This window comes from Sciurus carolinensis, chromosome 9 (assembly GCF_902686445.1).
Source record: "Sciurus carolinensis chromosome 9, mSciCar1.2, whole genome shotgun sequence".
Classification (NCBI taxonomy): domain Eukaryota; kingdom Metazoa; phylum Chordata; class Mammalia; order Rodentia; family Sciuridae; genus Sciurus; species Sciurus carolinensis.
The window spans coordinates 7,179,439-7,200,073 of NC_062221.1; the positions used below are offsets into that span (position 1 = coordinate 7,179,439).

General features: G+C 40.7%; 1 protein-coding gene across 5 annotated transcripts; it reads left to right on the top strand.

Moving 5' to 3' along the window:
• The first annotated feature begins 1,714 nt into the window (after nt 1-1,714).
• Mlf1 (myeloid leukemia factor 1) lies at nt 1,715-19,996 on the top strand. Of its 5 annotated transcripts, XM_047564127.1 has the most exons (9): nt 1,715-1,870; nt 8,684-8,831; nt 9,954-10,004; nt 12,195-12,236; nt 13,065-13,148; nt 14,359-14,487; nt 15,879-16,038; nt 17,558-17,696; nt 19,875-19,996. In XM_047564127.1, the coding sequence occupies exons 1-9, from the start codon at nt 1,824-1,826 to the stop codon at nt 19,978-19,980; spliced, it is 906 nt and encodes a 301-aa protein (XP_047420083.1). In that variant the 5' UTR covers nt 1,715-1,823; the 3' UTR covers nt 19,981-19,996. The 5 variants fall into 5 exon arrangements, with proteins under 5 accessions (XP_047420083.1, XP_047420084.1, XP_047420085.1 ...); XM_047564128.1 differs by lacking the exon at nt 9,954-10,004; XM_047564130.1 differs by lacking the exons at nt 1,715-1,870; nt 9,954-10,004 and adding an exon at nt 9,294-9,438 and having other exon boundaries at nt 8,692-8,831.
• Nucleotides 19,997-20,635: the final 639 nt, after the last annotated feature.

Sequence of the window (20,635 nt, forward strand, 5' to 3'; positions counted from 1 at the left end):
TTTCCAGCTCCCAAAATAACTCAAGTACTCCTGCCACATCCAAATCAGTGTCTGCTGCTTATTCACGCTGGCAGAGTGCCACCTGTCTAGCCTGATAAGCCATGGATGCCCCTCCTTTTCTCAAGCCCTCCAGACTCTGTGGGCCACACTGGATTAAAGGTGCATAGGCAGGAAGGATTCTCTTGCACCTATACCATCTCTTTTAATCTCCCTCTCCCATCTCTAGGCTCCTGGAAGGCCCATGTTAATGCTTTTAAAATTCTGTAATTTGAACATCACTGTCATGACATCCCCACTTCCACCTCACCATATCCAAATCCCACCAGTACTATTTCTTTTCTTTCCCTCTCTTCCTTCTTTCCTTTCTTTTTTGCTGTGCCGGGGATTGCACTCAGGGCCTCATGCGTGCTAGGATATAGCACTCCCCACCTGTACTATTTAAGTTAGCTCACTTATTCACTAAAAAATTTAAAGTCTAACCTCGAATTCAAAATCAGTTTTTGAATCAAAATGAGTTTTCTTGACATAAATGAAGTCTCCTTTATAAATATAATGAAAACAAAAATACATAGTAATGGAATTTCTGTTCGATATGGCTGCCTGTCCTTCCAGCCCTTGTTTCTTAATTCTGCTGTTAGGTCAAGGAACGCTGGAGGCGTGGGGGTTTTTTTGTTTTGTTTTTGTTTTTGTTTCGTTCTACATGTTCTTAGTTATACATGACAATAGAGTTATCATGACACATCATACACAAATGGAATATAATTTCTCATTCTTCTAGTTGTACATGATGTGGAATTGCAAGGGTTGTGTAGTCATGCATGTACCTAAGATAATAATGTCCAATTCATTCTACTATCCTTCCTACCTCCATACCCACTCCTTCACGCCTCTCTGCCTAATCCAAAGTACCTCTATTCTCCCCTAGCCCCCAACCCCGCTCTATTGTGAATTAGCATCCCCATATCAGAAAACGTTTTGCCTTTGGTTTGGGGGATTGGCTTATTTTGCTTAGCATGGCATTCTCCAACTCCTTCATTTTTTACCGGCAAATGCCATAATTTCATCCTTCTTTAAGGCTGGAAACGTTTTTATGGGCTTCAAAATGACAGGTGGTCCTTGGAACAGACATGGGAGAGGACCAAAAGAGAGCACCTTTCTCTTTTGCTTTTTGATCCCACGTCTACAAGATATGGCTCAAGCGGTTCGCTCTCAGGGAAACGCTCTGGGATTAGACTCAGGGCAAATTTGTGAATTGTGACTTGCGCCCCCACCCCCCGTTTCCCTCAGGAGCGAGCGCGCCCCTTGCTGACTGAGCCCCAGAGCGCCGTGCACGTGTTTCCTCAGCGGGCACCAAGTGCGGTCGGCGGTTGACCCCAGCTACCAGTCAGTCCCCAGCATGCCCGTCCTCACGGCCTCGCGGTCTACGAGGGCGCGGGTCAGGCACTAAGGGGAGCCGGGTACAGTGCCTCGCAGCTTGGCTACAGCAGCGGTTGCCATGGCTGCGCTTGGCAAGCGCTTGGCAAGCGCTCAGCGTGCGCGCGGCCCGCCCTCTTATGACGTCACGGACAGCGTCCTATGGGAGGTCGCCTTGCCCACATCTCCTGCCGGAATGCGGCTGCGGTTGCCAAGGCAGCGCACGTGCCACGCCCTCTTTGTGACGCCACTGGTCGCGTCCAATGGGAGGGCGGCCCGACCGGCGCTCCCCCAGGTGCGGTGCCCCAGCCGCTCAGAGCGTCGCGGGCGGGTTGCTGCGCGCGGGCGCGGCGGGGTCGCCGTTTTCCAGCCGGTCCGCGTCCGCGTCCGCCGCGCCGGCGGCAGCCAGTATGTTCAGGATGCTGAACAACGGCTTCGAGGACGATCCCTTCTTCTCGTGAGTATCAGGCCTGGAGGGAAGGGAGGGAATTGGGGAGCGAGGAAGGGAGGACGCGCGGACCTGGAGGGTCTGGGCGCGGGGTGGGCGGGGTCCGGAGACGCGGGGCCAGGAGGGCAGAGGACCGCAGGGTCCGGGGTCGCGGAGCTGGACGGGAGGACTTGGGGACGCGGTGGCCAGGAGGACTGAGGACCGCGGGGTCCGGGGTCGCGGAGCGGGACGGGAGGACTTGGGGGCGCGGGGCGGGACAGGGGACGCTGGGGCCAGGAGGACTGAGGACCGCTGGGTCCGGGGTCGCGGAGCTGGGCGGGAGGACGTGGGGGTGCGGGGCGGGACAGGGAACGGGGGTGGCCTGGAAGACTGAGGACCGCAGGGTCCGGGGTCGCGGGGCGGGACTGGAGGACGTGTGAGCGGGGAGGAGCGGACGTTGGGGCGCGGGGCGGGACGGGAGGACGCGGGGGCCACGAGGGTCCGGGCTCCGGGCGGGAAGGGTCCGGGGTCCCAGATCCTGGGGGAGGGGAGGGAAGACGGGAGGACGAGGGCAGGACAGCAGGGTCTGGGGCGCAGGGTGGGACGCGAGCCCTCGCGGGTGCGCGCTGCGCCGGGCCTGGCCCCCCGACCGCCCTGGCCTCGCGCGGATTCGCCTTGGCAGGTGCGGGCCGGCTGGTGACGCGGGCGCAGCTGCTGGCGCGCTAGGCTCTTGGCGCCTTTTCACGCCCGCCTGGGAACTTCTTTAGTACCCTGTGAGCTCCTAAGTGGGGACGTTTAAGCCGCCTGCTTGGTGTGAGTAGGGTGTGACCAGAGCCTCAGGTGGTGACAGGTTGCCAGGTGCGCTGTTTGTTTCTTTGGTCGCCTGGCTCACAAAGTTAGCCCAGTTTGGAAAGGGACCCTTTTCAAAAGTCCCAAAAGGGCAGGGAAGCAGAAGTGGGCCTCCAACGCCTGGGTGAACAAGAGCCATTACCTTGTGAGCGGTAGGGAGTAAGGGTATGCCCCAGGAAGAAGGCGTCTGGAGTTCAGTTTCTCTAGGATCCAATTTTCTTTGTTATTGTTGTTTTTTTTTAAATTCTTCCTTTGGCATAACATCATCTAGTTGGATCTTCATGATAGCTAGCTTTGCGAGGCTTCTTTGCCCAAGTGTTTTGCCAGTTTGAATTTTGACTTGCTGCCCTAATTTATTTTGATTCTTTGAATTTTGTCTGTCTTGGAGACCTTTTTTGTTTGTTTGTTTGTTTTTTAAAGGTTAAAATGTTACAGCTTGCTACCCAGTGTTTTTAAGTTGTTTTTAAAAATGTTATATTGACTTAAATGTGTTTGTTAGTATTAATTTAAAACCAACAACATAAAATGGTAATTGAAAAGATGATTATTAGAAGGAAATGATTAAGACAAAAAATAAAGTGATTAACATTTTACCTAAAGATTATTCATTATAATTAAGGGGTACATGAACTCAGGCATTTTATTATACCATTTTAATTAACTTGTTTCGGAGCTCTTGTGATATTTGTGGTCAGTGTCATTTTAATAAGTTTAAAATTTTGTGTTAAATTTTTGAGTTTTCTCTTTTAAAAGCCTCTGAGAGAAGACTCTATTCCTAGATTAGTTCAGTCATTGAGTAGTTCTTATGCAAATGTGGCATCAGTTCAGTGAACAGTGTATGAGTTATCTTATATCCCTGATAATATGGAAAGGAGCAATGACCTTAATTAAGCCATGAATGTAATTAGTGTCTCCTTTCAAATGTGTAGCAGAAGTGTAATTTAAGTGTTGGGTGAGTCCTTCAGGGCAAAGCCATGGTTGATAGTCAGGGTCAGGAATAGTAACAGACTACAAATAGTAGGCATGTATCAAAGAGCACTCTTCTCTGTGCTGAGCACGGAGAAGGCCGTCAACCACGGTGAGCAGGGCTTTCTTCACTTTTTGAAGCTGCCTTCAAACGAGGACAGCCATATCAAAAAGTAGAGTAACATGATTGTGATTGCCTTTACAAAACCAATTCATGCTTGTAATTTCTTTTCTCTGTAATTATACATGGAGTAAACACTTGGGGATACAGGAAAAAGAATGAATTAATATTTTATTTCAGATAATATGTCATTTGACTCATCCCTTTTATTCTAACCCCGAAGAAAATGAGTATCCATTACTTAATGAGTTAAAACACAAGGAATTCAGACATGGAAAACTTGTTAAAACGGACTTATCTTAGGAACATAGAAGGGAAGTGGAACACATAGTCTGTGTCCACCATTTTCTTATGAATACTACCTGGGTTGTGAGCATTGCATGTGGCCTTTTGATTCCCTAGTGGAAAACTTAACAAGGGAAGCACTTAATAAAAACTGTTCAGTGGTGTTCTGGTGTCCTTCACTCTGTCTCGTAGTTAATAGTATTTTGTTGATTGCTGAAAGTAATTAATGTTTGCATTCAACAAATGCCATTAATGTTGGCATTTTCTAATTAGAGCATTACCATTTTCTACATAGTTCATTAGTTCACAGTTGATCCTGGTGAGTACAAACGCATTCTACTAACTTAGAAATTATTGAAAAGTAGATGGGATAAAAATATATGAGCTTCTCGAAAATAAAATCAGAATTATTAATTTCTAACAAAATAGAAACAGACTAATAAAATACAGTAGTCAGATTATTAAATGTTTAAAATATTGGAGTAAAAATGATTCTGTCCTTTTGAATTCAAGTATATTCAGTTTCAGTGTTTACCTTTTCATAACAGTATATGTTAAATGGTTTATCAGAAAATTAAAAGAAAACTTTTAAAGTAATGGTCTAAAATTTGATGTTTCACTGTGTATTGGGACTTAAAAAAAACATTATGTATCTAATTATGTCAGGAGCCAAATTTATTTCAGTGAGAAAATTTATTTTCCTTCAGCTCCAAGAGTTATTTTTCCCTTCCTCTGAGGTGCCAGGGACTCGAATTGCTGACCCTGCTCTTGTTTAGGCGCGCGCTCTCCAATAGGAGCTATTCCTTCAGCTCTGAGAAAATTTATTTTCAAATGTGTTTTCTTAAGTAGTATTGTAACTTGGTTAAAATCACAAGTGTTAAGCACATCCTGCCATGCAGTTTTCACTCAGGAATACTACTTTCTATCAAGTTGTATTTAATTTTAAAAACTGTGTATATATACATGTGTGTGTATATAATACATATATATTTAGATATGTATAGACAGGAAAATTAATTTGAGGTTAAAATAATTTTAGCATCATTTATACTCTCAAGAACACAGATTATAAAACTTTATATATATTTAGCATAAGTCAGACTTTCCTACTTGGTATAGAAAGATGAACTTGAATCTTCTGAGCTACCGAAATGAGTTTCTGAACTGGTAAGTCTACAAAGAATAGCTGTGTTCCTACTTACATTGGTTAGAAATGGAAGGCACAGAGCAGCCTGGCGGATCTGCCTTCTCTTGGGAATCAGTTACTGTGGTATGAGCTAGCCGGCTCTTGATACGAGCATCGCATTGAGCTGACCAGCCTTTGGTCCAGGTTCCTTGCAGGTTTTCACAGGAGTTGCTGTTTCTGTCATCTTTGGGTCTGCAGGAGGTAAGATGCCTATGCCGTAGCATCTGCTGTTTCTTGTGCACTGCAGAGGTGGTGGGTTGAATGGAGGGCACCGCTCTGACCTGGGCACTGAAGGGCTGAAGCACATGGGGACTGTTCTGGTGGTTGGGAGCACTCTCACAGCAGGAAATGAAGCCGTCACAGTATTCAAGGCCACTTCCATGTTTGCTTAGTCAGTCTGAGGAGGACTCTTCCCCAAGATGTTACTTTTACTTATAGTTGGGTTCAAATTAGTGTTCTGACACCTCTCATTCTAATCACTTGATAAAGACAAGGAGATTACTCAATTAAAATATAGGGTTGTGATTTTCAACTTTATGCTAAGATCTCAATAGCTACTGTGACTTTTAGTACCTACAGTAATTTTTTAAGAAGTATTTTAATATGGAAATTTCTTGTAAGTATATTTTGCAAGTGTCAAGATCCTATTTGAGGGTTGGGTTGTAGCTCAGTGGTAGAGTGCTTGCCAAGCTTGTGTGAGACACTGGGTTCGATCCTTGGCACCACAGAAAAATAAATAAAGATACTGTGTCCATCTACAACTAAAAAATGTTTAAGAAAAAAGATCCTATTTCATAGAATGAAGCTCTATAATCCATAATCCTTGAATTAAAGTAATTTCTCAGGTAGTCTTATTTGGGGAATTATTTCCAGTGTCAAAACTTGGATTACCTGAGGTGTTTTTGTTTGTTTTAAGGGACCAGTCTATTTCATTCAAACTAGGGAACATTTTTTTTTTTTGGCAGTTCTGGGGTTTGAACCCAGAGGGCTTGTGCTTCCAAGGCAAGCACTCTACCAACTGAGCTATATCTTCTTTACGATCAAGAACTGCTATAATCTTCTGACCAAATTTTTACTAGGACTATGTACCGTAGGAGGGAGGGAGTCCCCTTAGTGAATGGGAATGTCATGTCTGTAATCTGAGAACCTATATAATGAAGAATGAAGCAATGCTTTTTTACTTAGAAGCACAGATCTCTATATACAGACTAAAGAAAATTGTAACTTGGGCAAAATACATATTTTTGTGAGAGAATCTTTAAAACAGGAACTCAGTGTGAAAGGAAGCATTACCAGCCCTTAACAAGAACAACACCACAACAACTTTTGTATTTTAATAATTTGCAAAAGACTTAGCTAAGGGTTTTGACACAAACCTTTTTGGGAGAGGCAATAATTTATTTTCCTGCTTTGTGAGATAATCTGAATGTAAAAAAAAAAAATATGAAGTAGAAAGAACTTTAGTTCTGGGACCAGAGTTCTTTGAGCTTGGTTGTAGTTTGAGTTGACAGTCCTGAAAGAGCTGAGGTGGTCATAGTGATAATAAAAATAAGTTTGTGCTGTCTTAAATGAAAATGCACTCTCATGAAAAGTCTGAAAACCATAGGAAGTTTGGTAAAGAAAATAATGCAACCCATTATTTGGTGTTTTTTGTTTCTGTTTTCCACATATGAATTCCTCCCCATTGGGACCCAACTTTATGGTTTAATATTCTGTTTACTCAGTATATACCATGAGCACTTCCCTCATCTTTAGCACTCATCTTTTCAAGTGTGACTTTAGAGTCTGCAAAATGTTTGGACACACACAGAGTATTTCAGATTATTACAACTGCCACACAATAGGGAAACCGTAGCATTACAGACAATAAAGACGTTAGATTTGGGGGCTGGGGTTGTGGCTCAGTGGTAGAGTGCTTGCCTAGCATGTGTGAGGTGCTGGGTTCCATTCTCAGCACCACATAAAAATTAAAAAAAAAAAAAAAAGGTCCTTCAAAACTAAAAAATAAAAATTGTTAGATTCTAAATGGGACCTCTGACAAAGGTCAACTTCAGATTATGAGCATTGACCTTTATAAAGCCTATAGAATAGGTCCTGGAATGTCATCATTGCTATATATGTATTTTAAAGTAAATTGCATCCTTTTTTTCATGGGAGGTATTTAATGATGAAATAATAGGGAGTGGCATGCACATGAGTTAGAAAGAGCAGGTAAGAGGAGCCAGCATTTACTCAATAAACCATGTGGGTCAGATTCTGGGCATTGTGCTTTCAGGTTACATGATTTAATGGTGTTTGATTTTGTCCTTTTTTCCAACTGTTGAAACAGCCTCAGGAAGGGAGGCTTGAATTCTAATTCAGGTATCACCCACACAGAAGGATCCCATTCCTCCAAGCTTGGTGCGGACCTCCTTGAGTTAAAATACCCAGAGATGTGTGTCTGCTGAGCACTCCAGAGCTAGTACATTCCACTGGGGCTTGGGGTGAACAGGAATCTGCACTACTAACCAACTTGTGGGTTAGTTTGTAATCTCAAAAAGTTTGAGAAACACTATTAAGATTTAGTGGGGTGGGGAAGAAGTGGGGGGGATCCATCCAGATAGAAGATAGATCAGTGGTATAGACGGAGGAGATTGGGGAGTGGGACGAATAAGGGAAGAATTGTGGAATGAACCTGACCTGACTTTCCTGTGTGTATTTATGAATATGTCACAGTGAATTGCACCATCACGTACATCCACTAATTAAAAAGAAAAAAATTAACACCAGAAAGATGAGTAGTGGGAAGGGGAAGGGGAAGTACTGGGAAGTGAGTTAGAGCAAATTATGTTCCCTGCTTTTATAATTATGTCAGAATGAATCCCAGTGTTACGTATGACTGAAAAGAACCAATAAAAATGTAGCAGATACTTCTGCTGTGTGATGATTCTCATATCTATAGATCTTAGAACAGAAGTTGGCCTCAGGTTGTCTGTGACTTTGCTAAAACGTGGTATCTTCATAGTGTTCCCAACAGCAGTGGTTCTCGGTGTTCATATTTCATAAATAAGAGTTAAGTGTAGGCCAGTGTTCTCTATTACTCCTCATTAGACTCTTAACTTGTTGACTACCAGAGTGGCCTCTGCCTTATTATCCAGGTTTCTGGCTTTACCATTTCCTCAGTTTAATCTGCCTCAGATAAATGTTACTTCATATTTACCATTTTTATACAAAACAGGATAAATGAAGGTATAATTTTGTTATCGGAATAAGCGAATTATAGTGGATAACAAGTAGAACAACAGGTTTTCATAAATTGTATTTATAAGTGGTAAGTTTTTTAATGAGGTAATTCTGTTCTTCTTTTTTCTTTAACAAGCATATTAGCCCCAAATAATTCTCTGTTTAGCCCACTTGTTATTTAAATTCTGAGTCTTACCATCTTCTCTGTTTTCAGTGATTCTTTTCATTCACACCGAGAAAATATGCGGCATGTGATGAGAAATTTCTCTGATCCATTTGGAAGAGACTTGCTCAGTGTCTCTGAGTGTGGAGGGAGAGCTTGCAGCCACAGGGGATGGGACGATGATGAAGATGCCTTGACTGTGAGTTCCTTGAGCTCATTAGTGAGGGACCTGTGAGGACTTGGGAAGTGTCGCCATGCATGTCTGGCACAGCTGCCAGTTGCAGGGGCCTCCTATGCCAGCAGAGCCTCCAGGACCATGGGGTTGTTGAACCACACTTCCTGCCTCAAAGCCTCCTCTTATGTCTTAAATTAGAGCAAGCCAGGAAAATTTCCCCCATACACTCTAAAAAATCTGTTGACACAGTGATGACCCTTGGAATATAAGGAATATAAGGTTTATCTTATTGGACCAGGACCTGGTGACCCTCTGCTGCATACCTCTTCTTCAGAGCGTGGCCAACCTCAAGCAGCACAGCTTGTTCCTAGGTCTCATCTGAGAGCAGAGCTGAAGGCTGCAACGTAGTCAATTCAGAAAGCTCAAGGATGTTCATGTGTCTCCCCATTTTCTTTTTTGCCAACTTTGTTTCTGTTGTGTTTTCAGCCTGGGGAGTGGCAGTTCTGGAGTCACAAATCCACAGGCTTTCTCTGCTGTTGAAGTGGATCTTTGAAACTCAAGGAACTTTGCATTGGCTAATGAGAAACCTCCAGAATCTTCCAGAAAAACATTTTCTTATTTTCTCTTTGCAGTAAGCTTATGTAAAGCAAAATATTTTAGACAGTCCTAAGAAGTTTGATGAAATAAAATCACATTTGCCACTTACAATGAAAGTAACGGTCACATTCTCTTTCATCAGTATTATTGCCAAGCAACAAATCACAAATTCATTTTCTTTTAATTAGTAGTGCTATCATTATATCTGTAAAATATATATTATAGATAAAATATACATGACACATTATATGTATCTTTTAGTGCTAATCAGTTTACTTAAAAGTTTAAAATTAGCATCAGAGGAAAAATTTTCAAAGAGGGAAGAAAAATGAATTATGGACATGAAAAATCATCTGAGCATTAAACTGTTTTTATGCCTGCTCTAACCACAGCAAGGAAGGAATAGCCTTTATATAGCACTTTGTATTTACGTGCAGAAATTGGCTACTTGCAGCTTTTATTCAGGAAGCAGGAAGCAGCAATTTCATTCCCTCACTTGTAAGCACAGCAGGGAGACCCACTGAATTCAATTGAGCTTTCTTATTGAAGGTACTTAAGCATGCTAGCTGCAGCTCTGCTGATCATCCATTGAAAGCAGAGGTGAGCGTTTCTTTCCTGGACACTTATGCTCTAAGCACTGAATGTTTAACAGGAACTTGAGGAAGAAGTATACAACCAAATAAAAAGAAAATTTTGTGGAACTGTGTAAGTTTTATAATTTAGCACTATTAGCATTTTACCATGTTTCATATTACATTTGCCTTGAGAAAGTGGCTGTAAGTCAAGAAAAAAATAGCAAAAGTATATGGTTGCATAATTGTGATGATCAAATAAGAAAAGCAGAATATAAAGATGAGTCAAGACTGACATTTGAATATAAACTAAAATAGCTGCTCCCTCGTTCTCATAATTGGACTGCCATAACAAAATCCTTTTGCCTGGGTAGTTTACAAACAACAGAAACTTACTTTTTTACAGTTCCCAAGGCTGGGAATTGCAAGAAAGTGTGAGCAGATTCCCTGACGAGCTTGCACTCTGCTTCATAGACATGGTGGAAGAACAGCAAACCCCTCAGGCCTCTTCTGTACACCTCTGTTCCTCATCGTGAGCATTCTGCCTCAGGACCTAATCATCCACTCAGGACTCCCCCTCTTAACACTGCTGAGCTTAACACTACCCGTGCTGACTGGGTTTCAGCATGGAGATGGCAGCGTCCTGAATGTGCACTGTGCGATAAGGCAGCCACTAGCCACATGTCTTCTGACCTCTTGAGATGTGCCTCGTGCTCACGCAGAAGCGAAATTAGACAAAGGGGTAGTATCAAACCAAAAAGCTGCTGTACAGCAAATCCAGAGAGTAACAAAGTGGTGAGATAGCCTGGAGAATGAAAGAAATGTTCACAAACCATATATTTGTAAAAGAACATCCAAAATATGTGAGGAACTCAAACAACTGAGTAGCAAGAAAACAAGTAACCCTAATTAAAAATGGACAAAGGACCTGAACAGACATTTCTCAAAAGAAGATAGGCAAATGACCAATAGGTACATGAAGAGATTTTCAGCATCACTAATCATTAGGGAAATGCAAGTTAAAACCACAGTGAGCCAGGTGTGGTGGCACATGCCTGTAATCCCAGCAGCTCAGGAGGATCAAGAGTTAAAGGCCAAACTCAGCAACTTTGCTAGGCCCTAAGCAACGCAGTCAGATCTGTCTGTACATAAAATACAAAAAAGGGCTGGGGATGTGGCTTAATGGTTGAGTGCCCCTGGGTTCAATCCCCAATACAAAAAAAAAAAGAAAAACAACCACAGTGGGATAGTGCTTCACCTGTTAGAATGGTTTTATTAAGAAGATGAAAGAGTAGGCTGGGGAGATAGCTCAACTGGTAGAGTGCTTGCCTCACAATCACAAGGCCCTGAGTTCGATCCCCAGTACCGCCAAAAAAAAAAAAAAAAAAAGAAGATGAAAGATAGTACATGTTGGAGAGGATGCAGAGAAAAGGGAACTCACACTGTTGGTGGGAATGTAATTACCGCAGCCATACAGAAAATGGTGTGGAGCATCCTCAAAAAATTAAAGAGAGCCCCCATATGACTGAGTAATCCCACTTCTGAGTATCCAGAGGAAATGAAATCAGGTGCCTAAGGGATGTCTGTACTGTGTATACATTGTAGCATTATTCACAGTAGCCAAGAGAAGGAAAGAACTGTCTAGCAACAGGTCCATGCATAAAAATGTGGTATATGTACATAATGAAATATAATTCAGCCTTAGGAAATCAGCCTACGAGGGGAAATCCTGTCTTTTGTGACAACAGGGATGAATCTGGAGAACATTATGCTAAATGAGAGAAACTAGACCCAAGGAAACAGACACTCCTGATCGCACTGGTAATTGGTTACAGACAAGATTAACAAATCTTATTAAAGTATAGAATAATTGAGCAAAGGAAAGACGACTTAATCATAAGCATTGTACCTTATGTTTTAATTAACTCTGGTATGAAATTGCATTTCCTCTGAGAAATGGGTAACTTAATCTGTAGCACATATATTTTCTTTCAACTGCCCAATCATAGAGTAGTCATGCTTCAAGTGACATATGGCCTCCCCATTTGTCCGTCAGGCTCTATGATGAATATGAGCAGATAATTGAGAAATACATTTGAGTCTTTTTCATTAAAAGGTTCGTAGTATTGGTAGCTGTGAGCGAGGTGGTTATTCAGTGCGTTTCTCAGGGACTATTATATATATCATAACCAAAATTAATCGGACATTATCTTTCTAGGCCAGGAGTTCTCTCAGGTCTTTCGGCAGTTTTGGCGGTTTGGTGCGTATCATGAGACATAAATCATTTTAGCAATTTCTCTGACAGATATTTTTCATTAACTCATACTGAATTGGCATGCATCTCATTAATGCTTTTTCAAAATGCTTTTTAGTATTCTGAAAACTTCCCTTTCAAATTTTAAATTTATCATATTATTTAGGCATGTCACATAAAAATACATAAAGTCAGTCTTCAGAAATAAAACAGACTTTGATAGACTAAGATTCAATTGCTTTGGCTTCCCAGTTGTGTTCGAGAGTTGGGGACCTTGACATGCTTGCAAAGACTTTCTAGAAGTTGGGGAAGGAGTATGGAAAAGCTCAGCCTGGCGGCCCTCACTAGATTTTTGTCGCTGGCGTGTCCCCGCTGCTTTTCCTTGCCCACACATGTGTGTGGCTGCTCTACCTCTGTCATTTCTCCCATGCTCAGTTCTTTGGGCTTTGGTTTAAGTCCGTGTTACTAGTTTCCAACATACCTAAATGCATTCCAGGGAATTGCACGAATGTGGGACATTTGTATCTTTCTTCTCTTGAAAGTGTTTTTCTATTCATTTGTGCTAGATTTGAGTCATTTGGCATATGTAATCTACATACACATGTATTTAGTGTTATGATTCCCTAATCATTTAAAGTGTTTGGCAAGTTGCATATGCTTTGTTTCCTTAACAAACTGCTCTCATTTTATAGTTTTTTAATTATTTTTACCTGATTGCTGCATGAAATCCCATTAAGTGAACTGGGGAGAAGTTTGTCAGCTATTTTAGGAAGATTGATTTGCTGCTTTTCCATGGTACCTTGGGCGACTAACATGCTTCCTACTGTCCCGCAGCGTGCCGATAGCAACCCTTTCCAGGCAATGGACCGAATGATGCTAAATATGGGAAACAATATGCAGGAATTACAAAGAAATTTTGTAAGTACTAAAAATGGTGATGAGAACATGGTTTCAGTTATCAGTACCCTATATTATAGTAGCTATTTACTTATCTAGTCCCAGGGATTGAACCCAGGGGTGCTCTACCACTGAGCCTCTTCCCCAGCTCTTATTTTTTATTTTGAAACAAGGTCTTGCTAAGTTGCTTAAGAGCCTCACTAAGTTGCTGAGGCTGGCTATGAACTTACAGTACTCAGAGTGATTTTTAAACATGTTTAACCTTAGTCCATAGTAGCAAAAAATATATCTTACATGTTTAGCCCATACAATGTACTTACATACTTTATAAATATACCTGAAACAAAGGTTTCATGAGAAAATGATCATAGTTATATGTGTGCTGATAGTTTCCATATCATTCCATGTTTTAAAATTCCTGATCATGTTCTACTAAATTTATTTCACAGCCTACAAGTGGGAAAAATAACATTAGATAACTTTTGTAATTAAAAAAATTTCAACCTCTAAAACATTATTCTGCTGAGTAACTGATATAGTTAAATATTTATGTGAACTTACTTATTTGACTTATTTGTAACCTGTCTACGTAAAAGGATTTATAGCATCTAAGAAATGAACTTTCAGTATTAAAAAAACTCTGAAAACAGACACTTCAGGCATGATGTTGAGGTGCTAGGTAGATCCATACAGTCCAGGTGCTCATAAACTAGTCCACAGGCTCCTGCCTTTCTCCTGTTTATTAATGTGGAAAGCCCTGGACTCCGTCTGAAGAAGGCTTGACTCACATACACTTTGGTTTGGACTCTGTAGGTTGTTCAGGGTGCCCCAGTGTCAGGCATTGTCAGTTGTTCTCTAGTGTCACGTACTGATAGTCAACAGAAGATGTGAAACTTCCTGGCGTACTTATGGTTGCCAGCGTGGGCAGGAGTGCACTGGACGGTCAGCCACTGACTGAACATGTTGCAGACTTCAAGGGCACAGAATCTAATCTGAGCTACAGGGACCCAAAGACTCAAGTGGATCACTTGTTCTTTGCAAGGAGAAAGGCAACTGGTACAAACAGTGAAGGCTATTAGGACCCCCTGGGTGCCTCCTGGATAAACCACATTGGGTGTGTAGGAAGCTTGGTAGAGTTGATAGCTAGTCGTGTTACTTATTGGACCCTTTGGTATTAAATCTTTGAATTTGACTAGACTCTGAATTACTATTTTTTTTTTTTTGCCTCTAGGGTCAGCTTTCAATGGATCCAAATGGACATTCATTTTGTTCTTCCTCAGTGATGACATACTCCAAAATAGGAGATGAGCCACCTAAGGTTTTCCAGGCCGCCACTCAGACCCGTATGGCTCCAGGAGGAGTATGTATCTCATTGACCTTCTCAGAACTGTGTGAAGTGGGGGTCATGGGCTGGGGGCTGTCGTGGCTACACAAGCCAGTGCTGCTCAGCTGTGTTCAGTTAGGGTACTTTGTTGGTGTTCCATGAGTGACTCCCTTCACATTACCTTTGAATACTGACCAGGTGACACTAAAAGAAGCCTTTGGGTCATGAATTGCCTACTTAAGTTTATTTGAAGAAAATGAATTTAATGAAATATTTTAAGTATACAGAAAGGACGTGTAATGGATACCTTCTTCCAGCCACCCAGCTTAGTCAAATCATGTTTCTCTCATTTGACTCAAGTTGTCTTAAGTAAAAATGTTAACGCTTCCAAAATGTTAACACTTCCTGGGTAGTCCTTCTAGGTCCCTTTTCCCTTTCTTCCTCCAAGAGATAACTGTTTTGTAGTTTATCATTCTCATGAGTATTTTTATAATTTTATTATTTATGTATGTATCATAAAATATAATGGGTTATTTTTTCAAGTTTTTATACTTTCTGCATTTGGCATTGTTGCATGTGTCCTCTGCAGCTTCTGAGGTTATTTAAGTTGATACCAGTAGCCTCACTTTTTTAATTTCAACTTTATGTGTACCTTCATCTTAGAAATTACCAAGTTGCTATCCCACAGTGACTAAAACTGTTGGCTTCTACAAACTGGCAGTGGAATTCCCACTTCTCCACGTCCCTGTCAGTACTGATAGTAAAATTTTAGGCTCATTTTGTATTCTTACACACGCACGTACGCCCTCTGCTGCTGCCCTTGTTGTAATTCAGCAAATGCATTGTGCACATTTTGATCTTCACTTGCTGAAAGCAATGATGTCTTAAGTGTAAACAGTAGAATTGTGGCAATCTCACAGCAAATCGTGTTGCTATCTTTGCCCATCATAAACAGTGTGCTAACACTTCTGTAGAGCTAAGAGCAGCACCGTGAGAGTCAAGCCTGTCCGCATGCCTGGGGAATGCGTAGCAGCCCTTACTTAGGTGGGCTGTGAACTAACTACTTTTACACTGCCAAAGACTAAGCCCACTGAAGGCAGGACACTTGACAGAAACGAGGCATCCTTTGTTTTTCAGTATTTGGTTACAGTTTGGAAAAAGGTTAAATTGTATTTGTTCTGTCCTGGAGTCTTCATTTTTAGCAGTTCAGGAAATATCAGAGACCAGGTGCCAGTTTTACGACATTTGGTGGTAGATCCAGAATGGACTGGCTGCTGGGTAGTTCTGGAGCATGATTCTGTGGCCTTGCCTCCATCCTGGGCCCAGGATATTTAGAGTCAAAGCCATCTATTCTGACTTTCTATATATTTAAGTAATTCTATATATTTAAGTGATAACTAAATCACTTTTCTCCCTCAATTGTGCAGATAAAGGAAACCAGGAGAGCAATGAGAGATTCTGACAGTGGACTAGAAAAAATGGCTGTTGGCCATCATATCCAGGACCGAGCTCACGTCATCAAAAAGTGCAAGAACAGCAAGACTGGGGATGAAGAGGTCAATCAGGAGTTCTTCAACATGAGCGAGAGTGAGTGGCCAGGCTGCCTCCGCCTCCCATGGGGAAGCAGCTGCTATGTGTGCAGACTTGGCTCTCTGTAGAACATGTCATGAGCTGAGCTTTATGAGAAACGTAACGCAAACGTGGTCAGAGCAGTAAGAGTGATCTCGGTGTCAATGGCAGATCTGTCTTACAGGGGTTCTTGGCAATGCAGAGTCTCATTTACTTTTCTTGTCTTATAAAATGTACTTTTAAAAATTGTTTTAATATCAATAAGCACAATTAGTTTTTTGATGTTTTATTATCAAGGAAGTACATATGAAAAGGATGATGTAGAAAATAAAAATCATCTACAACTCAACCCCACAATAAGTGCCATGATGCTTTAGTGAATTCCTTCCCAGCAGTTTTATGGACACAAACACACAAACATTTTTCAAGTTATATTTGACTACCTACTTCGTTTTGTGTATCTTAACTCACCCACCCCTCTTGTTGTGTTTCAGAAACATTCTAAGCAGCTGCCTAAATGTCATATCACAAATTCACCATCATTACATAAACCATTCTGCATTTTGAGCAGTTAGATCTAAAGATTTTAATTCCTAGCATATGCCATATAAAATATTATATATATATTCATTTTCTTGATTTCATATTCATTCTTCAGCGCATTTAAGCCCTTCCAGTATCTTAACCTAATTATAGTTTTTAATTATATTAAAATGTATTAATAAACATTTTATTTTTTAATTTTAGTCAATATTCATAAGCTTTTGTATTTTAAAAGTGAAACTATTTAAATTTGGTTATATTCAGAAAGTATTTTATTTGCAGAAAGCATTTTGAATAATGTTTTATAGTGAAGGGTTTAAATTATCATGTCATTTTAGAAAACATAATTCTATTGAGATGGAGGTTTGATAAAGTCATTCTTATGCAATAAGAAGAAAACCACCATATCTTGACCTTTTTGAAATTGTAACCTTTGTAATTTTACCACTTGAATACACTGAGAATTTCATATTATCAACATGCTGGAGAAAGTGTAGTTCAAGAAAACACTACCTGGGAAGAACAGGAGCTGTGGTCTTTCCTGGAGGTTGCGGAGCCTGGATCACCTGCTTCTTGATACCAGAAGCTGAGTCAATGGAGGAGCCTCTTAGGGGAGGGACAGCAGAGGCGAGAGACCCTTGGGTAGGAAGATGGTGAATAAAAAGCTACCCAGAGGGTTGGGGATATAGTTCAGTTGGTAGAGTGCTTCCCTCACAAGCACTAAAGCCCTGGGTTCAAATCCCTAGCACCACAAAAAAAAAAAGAAAGAAAGAAAGAGAGAGAGAAAGAAAGAAAGAAAGCTACCAAGAGGCAGCTGCACAGGGCAGATGTCCAGGCAGGCCAGGGAAGCCAGCTGTCAGTGATGGGGAGAGGCAAGGGCGGCAGGGAGGCACCCGGGCCCACACCTCGTGCCTAGTGCAGCCCTGGCCTCCTGGAGCCGTGGCCCCTGCTGCGTGCAGTACTACAGTAAGCCTGTGCTTTGGTTTCAATGCAGGTGATGCTCATGCCTTTGATGATGAGTGGCAAAGTGAGGTCTTGAAGTACAACCCCGGAGGGCGAACACGCAAAGTGGAGAACACCAGGATGCGCAGTGTTGGTCACGAGAATGCAGGATCCCGAGAGCTGAAAAGAAGGTAAAGGCCATTTCCCAAATAGCGCTTTTAAAGGAAAGTTATCCATTTTACCCCTTACCAGGAAGTGCTAAGTCCAAGTCATATGCATAGTATCTTCCTAAAATATGTAAAAATTTCACATTATGTCTGAATTGTCATCACAAATTTAACTTGGTATTTAAAAACCAATAATATTTTAGCATTGTATGGTCAGTAATTCACTAGCAAACCGCACTTCAGAAGAGGCCAAAATCATCCTAAGGAAAATTGATACACTATACTGTAGTTATTCTCACAAAATGAATTCTAATCTGCATGTGGATAAAGTCCCACACGTCACATGAGCTGAAGATACTTGCATCTAGAGGGATGATAAGAGGAGAGGGAGAGCTGTATTTGGAAGACTAACTTCCCTAAAAGTTCAAATTTTAACATTTATGGTAAATGAATTTTTAGACACTTGTATAGTATAATATGTAATGACAACATAGCATATGAAATACCACACTTTATGAGTAGTAGATAATTTGGAAGAATTTTACAAAAACTTTAGCCTGTCTTGGAATTATCTTTTGAATAGCTGGGAAAAAAATAAGTGTATTGAAAGCATACATTAAAAGTTATAGGTTATACATTTAGTACATATTCTGGAGTTACCATGTAATTTGGTTCTCTGGAGGAAAACTGAAAGCGATACCTAATTCCTAGTCGAAATTACCCTGGAGAGAGCACGGCCTCCTCAGGCCTTCAAGCAGAACTCCCATGAGGGCTGTGTGGAAGGTGGGGGATTCCTAAGCCAGAGGACAGGTGGTATCCATCCAACCAGAACCTTTTCTTTTAAAATACTTGCTCAGGAACAAATCTTTCTGACTCCTTTATTGTCTCTTCTCCCATTTCCTGAAGTTCAAAGACTTTCTAGCAACAGTTTAGAGAAAACCAAAGAATATGTTGAAGACATTTAATATGAAGTGTTTATTAGCACTAGATGTAAGCAACTTTTCGTGCAAGTCTAAGAGCCTTTTAACCCTCCCTTTTTTTCTTGTTAAGTTCAACACAGTCTTTAATCAAGGTTTCAACAGTAAAAGACTAAATTTAGTTTGAAAGCCCAAGAAATTAGAGTTCATTCAGTTTAGCTATGAGCCCAGGGTCTAGTAAATCAGGATTTACTCTTGGGTTTAGGGATGTAGCACCTACATGTGAATTGGACATACAAAGTCCCACCTTTTCTGGAGTTTGTCTTTTAATCTCTCTAAAATCTGGCCAGTACTGTAGCTGTGACATAGTCTTTGGAATGCCTTCATATTTCATGCTTTGAGATTTTTAATTAATCGTTTATCCCTCATAGCCTTTAGTTATGTGTAAAAAGTGTATTCATGTAATAAATACATGGTTGTGCACACCTGTAATCCCAGTGACTTGGGAGGCTGAGACAAGAGGATCACAGGTTCAAGGCCAGCTTGGGCAATTTAGTGAGACCCTGTCTCCAAATAAAAGTAAAACAAGGAGCTGGGGATGTAATCAGTGGTAGGGCACTTGCGAGGCCTTAGGTTCAGTTCCCAGTACTGCAAAAATAAATAAATAAATGAATAAGTAAATAAATAAAATACAACAACAACAACAACAAAAATACTTGCTCAGGAATTCAGAGCCCTAGTATTTTCTATTAAATGCTTAAATACTTGCTCTCTTCTTAATTTTAGATAATATCTGTCCCACTTTGAAAAATTGATGGTTAAAAAATCTAGTAGTGCTAAGTTTGAATATGAAATCCAGGTCCCAATTAGAGAAGATATATGCTCTTTATGGATGATTCGTGGCTCTAATTAGCAGCAGTTTCTTTTAACCAGTTCTTCCCAATAGCATTTTCTAAAATGTTTTTCTGCAGTAATGAAAATATTATGTATTTATACTGTGCAATATGGTAACTATTAGGCACGTGGCTATTAAATCACACTGGAATGTAGCTGGAACAACTGAGGAATGGAGTATTTTATTTTAATTAAATATAAATGTGGCTAGTGGCTGCTTATTGAACTGTACTATTAAACTGCAAACAATTAGGTCTTAGGTAGACAGCTGTTGCTTTCTTAACTGTTCAATGAAGTAGTGCTTGCAGTGATTTGTAAACATGTTTACAATGACTCAGAAAACACTGAGTATTTTAAAAGTGGTATCAACATGCATATGTACATTTCTCAGGGAGAAATCTCATCATAGTCCAGCCCTTGAAAGTGGAAGAAAATCAAAAGCTTTTGTGGACAAACTCAACATCAAAGGATCACCTGTGAAAATCAACAAAAAATAAACAGCCATGCCCTGGACTGATTTCGTGTTGGTTATTTTAATGACATCATAGTGCCGGGCCGCATGCGAGGGCCGTCTCCTCTTGTGAAACACCCAGATATTCTTGGAAGCTCTAGGTTGCATCGCTCTTACTTTAGGAATGGAACTTTGATTTTCAGCAGTGTGATCAAATTGTTGAACCTTCTGTAAAACTCTTGAAGACAGTATCTAACTTTTAAAGGTCACATGCTGTTTTTGCTTTCTCAATTTTTTTTTTTTTGGTATTGGCTGTGTATTCTTATAGAATTTCAAGAAATTTCAAGAGGGATTATATGAGTTAGTTCCATTACTTATGAGTAGTTATAAGAAAGTAAAATGTTGGGCTGGGGATCTAGCTCAGTTTGTAGAGTGCTTGACTATTAAGTACAAGGCTCTGGGTTCAAACCCCAGCATTGCAAAACAAACAAACAAACAAAAAAAAAGGAAATTCTCAAATTATGCTTGAATGATGTTAATTAAGGTTTAAATAGTTTATCTCAGATTTTATAATGTGTTGTACAGCCAGCTACCATAAGGCTTTAAAAATAATAATCTAAACTAGTAGTGCAAATTAGCTATTATTTTGACAAAGGGAAAGAGTAATCAAATAGTTCATTTTCAAAAAAAAAAAAAAAAAA